The 14,299-nt window shown below is 36.8% G+C and overlaps 1 protein-coding gene across 1 annotated transcript; it reads left to right on the top strand.

Moving 5' to 3' along the window:
* The first annotated feature begins 12,633 nt into the window (after positions 1-12,633).
* Positions 12,634-13,771, top strand: LOC131319530 (amino acid transporter AVT1I-like). The gene is made up of 2 exons (XM_058349818.1): positions 12,634-13,043; positions 13,217-13,771. Exons 1-2 carry the CDS (start codon positions 12,696-12,698, stop codon positions 13,733-13,735), a joined length of 867 nt encoding a protein of 288 aa, XP_058205801.1. The 5' UTR covers positions 12,634-12,695; the 3' UTR covers positions 13,736-13,771.
* Positions 13,772-14,299: the final 528 nt, after the last annotated feature.

Raw genomic sequence — 14,299 nt, 5'->3', positions numbered from 1 at the left:
AAAAATAATTCTCATGGGAGGAGTGATTCACCCATTTATAATAATAATCTACCTAATAGTTAACCCAAAAAAACATATGTTAAACATATGTTATATATTTAATATTTCAAAACATGTAATGAAAATGATGTTTGGTGCAATGGTTGGAGAAGGCATGCGCGGGTGATGCTGAGTCCAACGTCCAGAGTTCGAACCCGGTAACAGCAAAGGTGCTCCCGCTTCCCTCATGTTGATTATTTTTGGTTTTTGGCAAAGGGGCGGATGCCAGCGCTTGCGACCGCTGGTAAAAATTAATCTATACCAGCGCCCACAAAAAGCGCTGGTACAGTGCTATTGCGGCGGTCATACACCAACGCTTTACTCAAGTGCCGGTATAGGGCACAAAGTTCTATAGCAGCGCTGTGCGACACTTTTACCAACGCTTTTGGCCGCTGGCAAATCTCGTTTTTCTTATAGTGATTATTCCGTGAATGGGTTATCGATTTCCGCCATTGTTTTTTGCATGTTACGTTTTGTAGAATACCAGTGAAACTAATTCTCTTTTCTTAAGAGTTTATTATTGTTGTGATTGATTCACCAGTTAGTAGCATAATTCACGGGCTATGATTGTTAGCACTTGAATGTCAGTTAGCAAAGTTTACAAGTAAATTTATGTTTCCCTTCTTGGACTTCGCATATCATCTGCCATAATGGACTTTTCTACATGGAGCATATTATTTTACTCCTCCTTAATTAATAGCCTATTAATGCTACTGTTATTTGATGATGCAATACATGGTAGATTGATTGCATCTTAATTTTTGACTCATGTACTGATCATAATTACTGGACTGGAAAACATATACATGTTTTTTGTAATGTATGTATGGATATTGTTTTCATTATGGCTATGGTCAATAATAGAGATAATAGTTATGATCACATGCTTACAATAAATTAATCTATTTTGTCAGATTATGTTTTGTGCAATAATGTATGATTATTTTGAAGTATTTAATCGAAAAAGTTTTTCTATTACTGTGTTATTGTATTTGTGAGAGTTATGATTATATTGAATGTCATTGAACGGATTATCAATCACATAAAAGAATACTTAGTTGTATATTTTATTTTCGGTAGTAGTGATTGAATAAAAGAATGACATCCGCATAACTCGAATAAAAGAATAGAGTATATCATTGATTAGTTTAATATTCATAGGAATTACTAATTTGGTAGTCACCAAAGTGGCCTAGGTTAGTGAAACTTATAAATATTAAACTACATCAAAGTTTTGTTAAAAAGGTAACAATTAAGTCTATGATATTCTCGATTGCAGTCATAATTATAAGAATGAGACTAGGCCCAAAGGAGAGTCACATTTAAATAATTATGAACTAGGTAGGGTGAGTAATTTATGCAACTTAGCGGGTTAGGATTGGATATCCAAAGATAACATGACTAACTTGATAAGCTGTATAAATTATTTAGACCTACTTAGGTGATTATGTTGCACCTAATTAATGAGTGAACAATAGGTATGCTTAGGTTTCGCCCAAAGGAGGACCTAGGTGATGTCAATAGTTCATCATTATAAATGTTTACAATTCTCAAAGTTTCTTATTAAGTATTGTCCTATTTTATTTCAGTTACAGTTCCTGTTTCATTGCACTCTCATGCATCTAATGTTCCAACCCTCACTGGACCAATTTTTCGGAATGGTCTGAGCATATTCAGTTCACACTGGGTGTATTGGACCTTGATATGGCTTTACTTGTTGAAAAACCTGCGAAAATTATTGATGAAAGTTCCGAGGATCAAGTGTTCAATTTCAATTCATGGGAAAAGTCGAACAGGCTCAGTTTAATGTTCATGAAGATGACCATTACGAATGACATCAAAACCTCCCTACCACAGAATACTAATGCACTAAAATACTTAAAGGCTGTGGAAGACCGCTTTAAATCTGCTGATAAGTCACTCGCTGGCACAATTATGGTTGAATTAACCACCATGAAATGTGATGGTAGTCGTGGAGTTCAAGAGCACATCTTGAACATGTCTGACAAAACTGCAAAGCTTGCAACTTTGGGAATGAAAGTAGATGAGTCATTCCTTGTTCAGTTTATACTCAACTCACTTCCAGCACAGTTTGGCCCATTCAAAATTCACTATAACACCAATAAAGACAAGTGGAGTTTGAATGAGCTAACCAACATGTATCTTCAGGAGGAAGTGAGATTGAGAAGGGAAGGGTGTCACACTACATTGGCAGTGACTCAAGTTGCTATGAAGAAAAAGGGTAAAGCAAAAAAGTATCCACCAAAGAAAGCCAATGGACTTGGGGAAAGTAGCTAGGATCATGGAAATAATGGTTTCACAGTCAAGTGTCACTTTTGTGGCAAGAAGGGACATGTGAAGAAGGACTGTAACAAGTGTAAGGCTTGGTTCGAAAATAAGGGTAATAATCTTTCTTTTGTATGTTACGAATCAAATCTTGCTGAAGTTCCTTCTAATACTTGGTGGATTGATTCTGGTGCTACGACTCACATTACGAATTCCTTGCAGGGATACCTTTCAACTAGGAAACCGACGGAAAGTGAGAGATTTGTCTTTATGGGGAACCGTCTCAAGGCTAAAGTGGTAGCTGTTGATACCTATCGCTTGGTTTTAGAGACGGGTCATCAGATAGATCTTGAAGACACTTTTATGTTCCCTCTATTTCTAGGAATTTGGTTTCTTTATCTAGATTAGATTATTCTGGATATTCAGTTTCATTTGGTTGTCGAAAACTCAAATTGATGTTTAATTCAATAATGGTTGGTTCTGGTGATTTATACGATGATTTATATAAAATTGCCTTGAATCATGAGTTTGCACAATCATTAGTGACCCTGCATTAGGATGTTGGTTTAAAATGTGGTCGAATGGATGAAAAGTCATTTACCCTGTGGCATAGACAATTGAGGCATATCTCCAAGGATAGAATTGACAGATTGGTGAAGAATGGGATTTTAGAAGACCTAAATTTCACTGATTTTGAAATTTGTGTGGATTGCATTAAGGGAAAGCAAACCAAACACACAAAGAAAGGTGCTACTAGAAGCAATGCACTTCTTGAGATAATCCATAATGATATTTGTGAAAGTCATATTCCATGTTTTACTGGACAAAAATACTTTATCACCTTTATAGATGACTTCTCACGTTATGGTTACGTATATCTAATTCATGAAAAGTCTCAAGCCGTTGACATCCTTGAGGTGTACATTACTGAGGTCGAGAGACAATTAGATAGAAAGGTCAAAGTATTGAGGTCGGATAGAGGTGGTAAGTTTTATGGAAAATATGATGAGTCAGGCCAAAATCCTGGCCCATTTGCCAAATTATTAGAAAAGCGAAGCATTCGTGCTCAATACATAATGCTTGGTACGCCACAGCAGAACGGTGTTGCTGAGAGGCGTAATCGCACACTTATGGATATGGTTAGAAGTATGATGAGTTCTTCAAATGTACTTGTTTCCTTGTGGAGTGAAGCATTATAGACCGCTATGTATCTCTTAAATAGGGTTCCTAGTAAGGCAGTTCCAACTATTTCTTTTGAGTTGTGGACTGGTAGGAAACCCAGTTTAAGACATTTACATATTTGGGGTTGTCCAGCGGAAGTTAGAATATATAATCCACACGAGAAAAAGTTAGATTCTCGAACAATTTCTGGATATTTTATTGGTTATCCAGAAAAGTCTAAGGGGTACAAATTTTACTATCCTAACCATAGTACGAGAATAGTTGAAACTAGAAATGCGAAATTCCTAGAGAATGACGAAAATAATGGGAGTGAAAAATCAAGAAAGGTTAATTTCGATGAAGAAAGAGTTGATATCCCAACAATTCTTCCTTGTTGAGAAGTTGTTATTCCTCAACCAGTTGAGGAGAATGAACAACATGTAGGTAATGATTCTCCACTTCATGAGAATACTGCCATTGAAAATATTGTAGAACCACCACAACAGGCAGTTCTGAGAAGATCTTAGAGGGAAAGAAAGTTTGCCATTTCAGATGATTATGTGGTATATCTACAAGAATCGAATTTCGACATTGGGATTAAGAAAGACTCGGTTTCGTTTTCACAAGCCGTGAATAGTGATGATTCTAATAAATGGTTTGACGCTATGAATGATGAGTTGAAATCAATGGACCGGAATAAAGTTTGGGATCTCGTTGAATTGCCTACTAACTGTAAGAAAGTCGGCTGTAAGTGAGTCTTTAAGACTAAGTGCGATGCAAAAGGCAATATCGAATATCGAACGATTTAAGGCCAAACTTGTGGCCAAGGGTTTCACTCAGAAAGAAGGCGTTGACTATAAGGAGATCTTCTCTCCTGTGTCAAAGAAGAACTCACTTAGAATCATCTTGGCCCTAATAGCTCATTATGACTTGGAGCTGCATCATATGGATGTGAAAATTGTTTTTCTGAATGGTAGTTTGGATGATGATATTTACATGGAGCAACCTGAAGGATTCGTAATAAAAGGGAAAGAGCATTTGACATGCAAATTAAAGAGATTCATATATGGTCTTAAACAAGCTTCCAGGTAATGGTACTTAAGGTTTAATGATACCATTAACTCCTTCGGATTCAAAGAAAATGTTGTTGATCAGTGCTATATGTGGATGATATTTTGTTAGCCTGTAATGACCTTGGTTTAGTATATGAAACTAAAAGGTATCTCTCGAAGAACTTTAAAATGGTTGATATGGGTGAGGCAGCTTATGTTATTGGCATAGCGATCTTTAGAGATCGATCTCGAGGACTGCTAGGACTGTCTCAGAAGGGGTATATTAACTGAGTTCTAGAGAGATTCAATATGCAGCTTTGCTCAGTAAGTGATGCGCCTATTGTCAAGGGCGACAAATTTAATGAAAGCTAGTGCCCAAAGAATGACTTAGAAAGAAAACAAATGGATGAAATTTCATATGCATCAGCATTAGGGAGTTTGATGTATGTCCAGACTTGCACTAGACCGGATATTAGTTTTGTAGTAGGGATGCTGGGCAGATATCAAAGTATTCTAGGAATGGAACATTGGAAAGAAGTGAAGAAGGTTATGAGGTATCTCCAAGGAACTAAGGACTATATGCTTACTTATAGCAAATTGGATCATTTGGATATGATCGGATATTCGGACTCTGATTTTGCTGGCTGTCACGATAGCAGAAAGTCTACATCAGGTTATGTCTTTCTATTGGCTGGTGGGGCAGTGTCATGGAAGAGTGTGAAACAATCCATTATTGCTTCATCTACAATGGAGGCCGAGTTTGTAGCATGCTTTGAGGCCACATGTCATGCGTTATGGTTGCGGAACTTCATTTCCGGTCTTGGTGTTGTCAACTGTAACGCCCCAAATTTTGGGTACGTTAAAGAAGACATTTTATTACAAAAACAAAGTGAGTCTGGCTCATTATTACATCATAACTCTCATAAGAGTACTTTTATTACGCAAGGGAAGAGAACTAAGGTTCCTAACTACAGCTCCGCCTGCTCCTCCATTCTTGCCAGCTCCTTAGCTCCAAAAGCCTCCACGGTGATCTGCTTACCCTGATCATCTACAAAATCTGACACATTATACCGGCGTCGCCACCCATATAATATGTCAAGGTCACCAAAAGGTAACACCGTGAGCTACAACAGCTCAGCAGAACAATCACATACCCGCTAACCCATAACTTAAAAATAACAGGTTATACTAAAACATCGATTTCCACATGATATATATATATATACGCAGCTAACAATGACACATCCACATTCGTTAATCAACTATCGTTGGTGTCCAAGATTCTCCGGGTTTCTCCTATGCAACTCATCGTAGACCGTGTCAACATTTTCACATACCAATTCATCTTTCAAAAATCATTTGTTTAACTCACAAAAATTTGCATTGGCTCCGTACCGCGGATAACTAAGCTACACACCCAACCTTGGTTCCGCCGCGCCGGGTTCCTGAGTATCCTCACAATGGTTCCGCCGCGCCGGGTTCCCATTGGCACACAATTGCATTGGCTCCGTACCGCGGATAACCAAGCCACACACCCAACCTCGGTTCCGCCGCGCCGGGTTCCCGAGTATCCTCACAATGGTTCCGCCACGCCGGGTTCCCATTGGCACACAATTGCATTGGCTCTGTACCGCGGATAACCAAGCCATAATTCAAAACCCTCGGTTCCGCCGCTCCGAATTCCCGAGTCTCCCACAATGGTTCCGCCGCTCCGGGTTCCCATATGGGGTTTTCGAAAAACTAAACCCTTGGTTCCGCCGCTCCGGATTTTCGAGTATCCCCACAATGATTTCGACGCTCCGGGTTCTCATTGGGTTTTCGAAAAACTAAACCCTCGGTTCTGCCGCTCCGGGTTCTCGAGTATCCCACAATGATTCCGCCGCTCCGGGTTCTCATTGGGTTTTTCACAAATCTTAATTTTACACACGCACACAACTCACATAATGCCACCCAAAAATCGGTCATTTTGTTGTTTCAAAAATATTTCCTTCCTCGAAAAATATTTCCTTTCATTAATCACACCCTAGGTGTCATGTTTCTACTTTCTCGATTCTCGTGTCTCGTTACATTCAAAGACTCCACGGTAGGACAAAATAAGCATGAATCATTCTAACAAGATCATCCATTTCTATATTACTTATCACGCTAAATCACCACTTATAGCATAACGCCACATGTACGGACGCCTTTGGAGTGTATCACTTATACTTTATTCAAAGCACAACGCCACATGTACGGACGTCTTTGGAGTGAAATCACTTATGCTTAATCACACCACAAGTAATACAAGCAATTCATATATGCATACTCATAACCATCTTAATATCAACAATACAAATACTTCGAGATAAGTAAGTAAATAAAGATAACCTACTTTATACTTGGGTAAGTAAATAAATAGGAAGTAAGTAAGGATTTCCTTACCGTTCTTCTAGGCGGTAGTAACGGCTTACGGACGGTAATTGGCGGTCGGACGGAGTAACTTCCTACGGTATGCCTTTGGGAGCTTCGAAAGAGAAAGGTTTATCTCGAAACTTCTTCTTGACTAACACTACTCTACTTTATGGATCGAAGGGTGGTCGGGTGGCGGTTTAGTGGCGGCTTTGGATGAGTTTCTTGAAGAACTCAAGAACACTCAAGAAAAAAGAAGAACTAAGCAAAGAACTAAGAAAGAACACAAATTTTTTCTAGAGAGAGAAGTTGAGGATTGGAAAGGTGTGAGTTCAAAGCTTGGAATGACTTGCTATTTATAGGCAAAATCTTGGGCTCTCCCTTTCCTCTCATGGCCAGCCCTCTCTCTCTCCAAATCCTCCATGGATTTGCTCCATTAAGTCATCAAATCACCTCACATGTCAAGCCATGCCTTGTCCAATCATATCTTAGGTGTAAGGCTATAGAATCAAGTAAGATCTTAGGCTTTTTAGGTGAATCTAGGTAATTATAACCTAGGTTTAGCTTGTAGTCAAGATCTTAGGCTAATAAAGGCTAAAATTGTGTCATAATGGTCCATCATAGGTTGTCCTTAGGCAAAATGGACTTAGGCCTAATAAGGTAGCTTGCATGGCTAGGTTAGTCCTTGGATTGGACTATGGGAGATTTGTTGGAAGGAAAGGAGACAAGGGGTACAAGATTTGGTCTAAAACAATAATGGAAGGTCAATGGAGATTAGATTTGCCAAGGATTGGAAGGATGAAGAAGATCTTGGTGAGTACAACCCAATCTTTCTTCTTTCTTTCCTCCTCTCTCTCTCTCTCTCACAAGTACACTTTATATACATATATATATATATATATATATAGATGCATAATATAAAAGTACAAAGTACAAGATTCACAAAATCAAATACCCAATAAAGAATTACAATTTAGGCACATGATTGATTAAACAAATAAACTAGTGTACTAATGTACTCTAGGAAGATCAACTCCCCAATAAACTAATCCAATTGGGTATAAAACCTCAATATAAAATAATATAAGAGTACTTAGGAGAATTTTAAGCCTTAAAGGCTACTAAAGCTAATAAGTACTTTAATAATAAAATATACATGTACTTTATCACATGGGGTTTAAGAAAAAGACTAGTTTAATAAACCCATGTACTTGGTTGAAAGATTAAACTTTTTACCCAATGGATAATAAATTTCCTAACTTTTATTATCCAATGGACAATAGTAACTAGGAAACTTTTTATATTAAAATAAACGAAAAGTACTTTAAAACAATTATAAAAGTCTATTCAAGTACTTTGCTCAAATCTTTCATTGAATCCTTTTAATATAAAGAATTGGGTTTCTATTATCCAATGGATAATAATTCCCCTAACTTTTATTGTCCAATGGACAAAAGTTAAAAGGAAACTTTTATACTAAAATAATCAAAGTCCTTTAAAGCATGTGACAAAAGCCCTATATTTAAATATAGGTGTGGTACCAAGTACCCCAATTAAATAAAATGCTAGGATTCTCCCCATTAGTTTATAATAGAGTACAAGTACTAGTTTAGTCAATAAAGTACTTTTAAAATTCTAGGGTTTAGATATACCCCAATAGTTTAATGCATCAAAGTACATGAAAATCTAAATCTTGATTATTAAAATAAAACCTTGTACTTGGTAGGAAGATTGAAGCTATTACCCAATGGATAATAGTTTCCCTTGCGGTTATTAACCAAAGAATAATAGAAGAGTGGGAGAATTCCCAATAAACAATGCATATAAGTACAAGCACATGTTTTTATAAACCATTAAAATACTATATCTAGTACTTACCAAAATATTTTAATAAGAGGTCTATTGTCCAATGGACAAAGATTACCTTAGCAACTATGGACTAATGGGCAAAAGAAGTACAAGTACTTTTATATTTAAAATAAAATTTCTTAAAAGACTACATGTACTTTTAGTCAAATATAAAAATGAAAAGCTTATTGTCCAATGGACAAAAATTACACTCGCCATTATGGACCAATGGATAAAGAATAAAGGTTCATCTAGTAACTAGGCGAGTTGGTTGCTCGGTTCCTCCAACTAGTCAGTTGGAATCTAACTAAATTGGTCAAGTAGGGTTTCTAGTCGAGAGTTTAACAAATGACCAAAATCTAACTACGACGAAAATTAACAAGAAATCATATAGCCACTCAAGAGAAAATAAGTAATTCAAAATAAAATTTAAATATTTAACAAAAATTTTTACTGACCAAAAATTAGGGTTGTTACAATCTATCCCCCTGAAAACAATTTCGTCCCTGAAATTGGTGCGCGACTACAGATTAGACTTGGTTGCTAAACCGATCTTGAATTCATCGTCTATCCCCCTTAAAATAGGAAACGAGTCCTTCCTAGGGTATATGCTATCACTACCTTCTGATGGCAGTTTATGACCGCTCGATGTGCTGATCGCCTAGTCCATCCACAGGATTACGTCAAAATTCGCCATGCCGATCATTACGATAACTAATAAGAATTATAGATGAAGGAAAACTCTTGATAATAAAAGAGACCTTGATGGACTAGATGTCTTTTAATAATTATCTCTAAAGCCCTCTTCTCTCCTCTATAAAAGGTAGAATACTCACCCCTTATTCCTACGGTTTTTTCATCAATTAAAGTACTGGGGTATTCTAGAAAAGTAAAGACAGAAAGAAGAAAGTGAGCCAAGAATTAAGGTGTTTCTAATTAAGGAGTTTGTTCTCTCTAATCACAATGGCCAACAAAGGTACGCTATTTATTGTTCTTGAGATGTGTTAAATTCAAGAACCTGTTATATCTGTTTTCCGCATAATGGTTTTAATACAGATATAGATTTACATGTCAAAACTATTGCAAGTCATATGAACCGTGACGATGTGCTTGCCAAAATTATTGCCCCTTCACTTTTAACATTAGCCATGCATGTACGTACGTGATGAAATGTAATCGAATTACGACACAAAAAAGAGAAGTGCATCTCCTTTAACATTTTATGGTAAGGTAGTGCAAATTTGTTGGAGTGTGACGTGTAGAGGACTAATCCCAAACGCATATGCCAATGTCAAACTCATGCAAAGAGTACTTGTGAGTTTGTTGCAAAGTCCAATGTTAACTTTTTGTATTAATACGTAAGTTGTTGCCTATAATTACGTCCTCTGCTACAAGCATTGATCCGTGCACTCTTACAAAGTATTTGTTGAGAGAGAGAGAGAGAGAGAGAGAGAGAGAATGGCCGTTACATCTTCCACAACTAAACAAGTTGGCTTTTCCAAAACCTGCATTAATACCATTAGTGGTTTATCTGGTACATACTCTCTCCTCCATCTCTACTTTATCTTTTCCCGTAAATGGTTTTTCAAATAAGGTTTCTTGATACTCCATCCGTCTCATTTTTGTTGTCCAATATCGGAATACTACAAATTTAAAGGAACATTATGATTATCCTTTCAAAACTTTACATTTTCAATAATACCCTTGGATAAATTTTTGGAGTTGACAGGAATCTGGCGCCAATATGGAATAATTTTGGCCCCACCTTAATTTGCTGCTCATGCACTTAAATTGGAGTCAGAAACTTGGGGGATATCAATCCTTGTGGCGGTAAATTGTGGTACTAACAAGTCAGCCAAGTCTAAAAAAAAGGCATACAAAATTTAAAATTCAAACTTCCCTCGTCCAAAGGTCAAACGTCAAACTCAAACTGTCCACACTTTCAGAAATTTGAGAGAAGAGCAAAAAGGAAAAAATAAAGAATGTTGTGCCTTTATCTTTTTAAATGGACAATATTTTTCTTTTCAAATGGACAATCTTTTTGGGACACAAAAAAATGGGAATTTTGAACAATGAACATGGGACGGAGAGAGTATTTTTTTAACTACTACAAAAGTAAGAAAGATCACGGTTAAAAGTCTTCTATTTTCGATCATGGTTGTCACCCGTGATCAAATGTACGAAACAACAGAGATAAACAATCTTTGATCATGGTTTTTTCCAGTGATCAGGTTTAGGAAAACCAAGATAAAAAATTATGAATCGTGATCTTTATGTGGTAATTACCTCAGTTATTATGTAAAACCGTGATTATAAACAAGAAATGACCTCGCTTTTTGTAAAAACCGTGATCACTGCTTCCAAGATATCTCATTTTACGGTGGAGGAATTTAAGGGCTTCTGGGATGGTATTCGAAAGCTGAAATTATAGTCGACTGCTTGAGGAGTGACTTTCCTCCAACTCTCGGTTGGATGTCTTCTATTGTATTTTTCTTTCTTTTGGCAGTATAGCATTTTTGTGCTCTTTGCCTCCCCCTCGATGTAACCCGGTCGAGTTTTATAAAAGTTTGCTTTGCCGATAAAAAAAAAAAGAAGATATCTCATTTTACTTAAAAACCGTGATTAACTGTATCTTTCATAATACAATATACTAATTTTTATCATAATAATAAGCTCAACTCTGGAAAAAACCAAACAACATGCATTCACATGCAACAGGACTGATCAGCACAACAAAAAAGATGATTAAAATCAACGAAAATCATTAAAGGACACACAAAGTTAGAATATATATATATATATATATATATATATATATATATATATATATCGATCTGTGAATGTATACATCTGAAAGCAAAAAACTACTCACTACTACTATGGAAGATCGAATTGGTACATAAATTGGTCGAGCCTTCCATAAGAAAACAAGAAAATTAATGACAATTTTAAATGAATCGATAATTCAGTTGGTCCCTTCTTTGACGAAATATGTCAGCAAAGTTCCAATCTCGACATACACTGCAATGAACGAAGAACATATATAGCACTTGTTAGGATGCTAGCCAGCCACTAAAAAACTGAAAAAACAAGTCTAGCATTGAACACAACTAGATCGAATACATTGATTAAATGAAAAAAGAATGCCAGCATTGTAACAAAAATTGTTCCAAATCCAATACATAGGATCTGTTTATCATATGCATGAATCTAAGCCCAAACAAAAAAAAAAAAAAAAAAGAAGGTTGACATGGTACAAATATCATCAAGCAGATCGACACCAAATACCATGCAAACTAACAAAACTAATTAGTAAAATAACAAATCAATCAATGATAACAAACAGGTCGATCGAGCCTCAACTTGTTTTAAAGTTATAAGTACTTTTTAATCCAGTCATACGACAAAAAACGAGATTAAAACTTCCAACTACTACATTACATGCAATAACCGAGACGTAACATATATAGAAGTTATATCAGTTTATAGAAATTAAGAACGTACCGTGATTAAAATGTTAGTTACTAAGTCAAAATATTTCAATCACGTTTTTACAAAGAATGTGATTGTTCTCGATCATTATTTTTTAGTGTAATATTTCTTTATCCATAATCGTAGTAGTATGCATGTACTGATCAGTACTGATTCCATTTGTAAGGTGTTGGAATACTATCAGCTCCATATGCACTGTCATCAGGAGGTTGGCTAGGCCTAATACTCCTCCTCCTAATTGTGGCTTCCGCTTACTTTACCGGCCTCCTTATCTGTCGCTGCATGGATTCAAACCCCTCTATCACAACCTACCCTGCGATAGCCGCCACGGCCTTTGGAAGAAAGGGAAGGATCACAGCTTCGATTATTATTTACTCGGAGCTGTTCCTTGTGGCCGTAGGGTTTCTGATAATAGAAGGTGAAAATATGCACAAGTTGTTCCCAAACTTCACACTAAAGCTTGGGAATCTCAAAATGGATGGGAGAAATTCTTTTACTATTGTTGCAGGGGCTATGATTTTTCCTTCGATATTGCTTACCGATTTGGGGGTTTTATCGTATATTTCTTTTGGAGGGGCGATCTCTTCAGTTATTATTGTCGCAGCAGTTTTATGCGTTGGGACCACGAAAGGGGTTGGATTTCATGAAAAAGGAAACCTCGTGAATTTCAAAGGGTTGCCCGCTGCACTTAGCTTGTACACATTTAGTTATGGTGGTCATGCCATGTTCCCTGCAATTTACAACTCCATGAAAAAGAAAAGCGAGTTTCCTAAGGTATGCTTGAAACGCCATCTTATATGCAAGCACTTGTGTGGTATTTGCGTTCCTTAATTTCGATGTTATTCCTCTATGAGAGATAACACACTCTTTGAACTTCGTTTCTGTACAATTACCATCATATTCCATTGAGATGACTAATTTCATTCCAATTGTTCGTACATTTGCAGGTTTTGCTTCTAAGCTTCATAACATGCACAATCATATATGCCTCCATGGCAATTGTGGGCTACCTTATGTATGGCCATAATATTCAGTCTCAAGTCACACTGAACTTACCCAAAGAAAAAATCAGCTCAAAGGTTGCAATCTACACCATATTAGCAGGCCCAATTGCCAAATACGCGTTGACCATAATGCCCATATCCACTGCCATAGAAAGTTGCTTACCAGAAAATTATCGCGAAAAAAAGCCTCTACGCATCCTAATCAAGATGCTTTTACTGGTCAGTACGGTTGTTTTGGCCATGCTGGTTCCGTCTTTCGAAACCGTGACATCCCTGACTGGAGCACTTCTTATCATATTGGTATCGTTCTTGCTCCCTTGTGTTTGTTACCTGAAGATTTTCAAAATTTACAAACATTTTGGGTACGAGCTAGCTGGTATTTCGGGGATAATATTGTTGGCAATATTGGTGGGCGTGCTGGGGACTTATTCGGCGATTGCTCATATTATAAAGGAAGCTTAGGGGAAAAACTTTGCTAGCTAGTAACCGTTGTTTTTGTTGCGGGTTAGTAATTGTTGGAGAAAATATATTAATTGTAATATCCCATTAATCTTGTTTTCCTTTTCTCCATTTTCTATTTTAGGGTCTGTTTCACTAATTGGGGGATTCCGTTCCATTAATTGTGGATCCTAGCTTTCCTTGTAAACCTAGTGCTAGCTAGGTTGTATATAAGTTTGTAATCACCATTGGTAATACATAACAGAAGCATTCTTTCTACACTATGTTATTATTAGTAATGGACATGTGAAATGAAGCAATCGGTTTCCGTTTCTGTAAGACTTTTTGCTTGTCTCTGAACTACAGATTTAGACTTTGATCGATCAGCATTGTTGATATTTGAGAACATTTATGTTAGGAGTATCGGAGCCGACATGGTTTCATACCCGACCGAGGAAGTTTTAATCAAACAAATCCGAGGTCACTGAACCGGCTATATGTTCCAACGGAACGCGATCAGCAGTTTAGTACGTCCATGACCTTGAGCCAATATTCCGCTGTCTATTTGTTAATTTTGCTTTTTCATCA

This window comes from Rhododendron vialii, chromosome 3a, assembly GCF_030253575.1.
Source record: "Rhododendron vialii isolate Sample 1 chromosome 3a, ASM3025357v1".
Classification (NCBI taxonomy): Eukaryota; Viridiplantae; Streptophyta; class Magnoliopsida; order Ericales; family Ericaceae; genus Rhododendron; species Rhododendron vialii.
The sequence above is the reverse complement of the archived record's forward strand: the minus strand, read 5'-3'. Positions and strand labels throughout refer to the sequence as shown.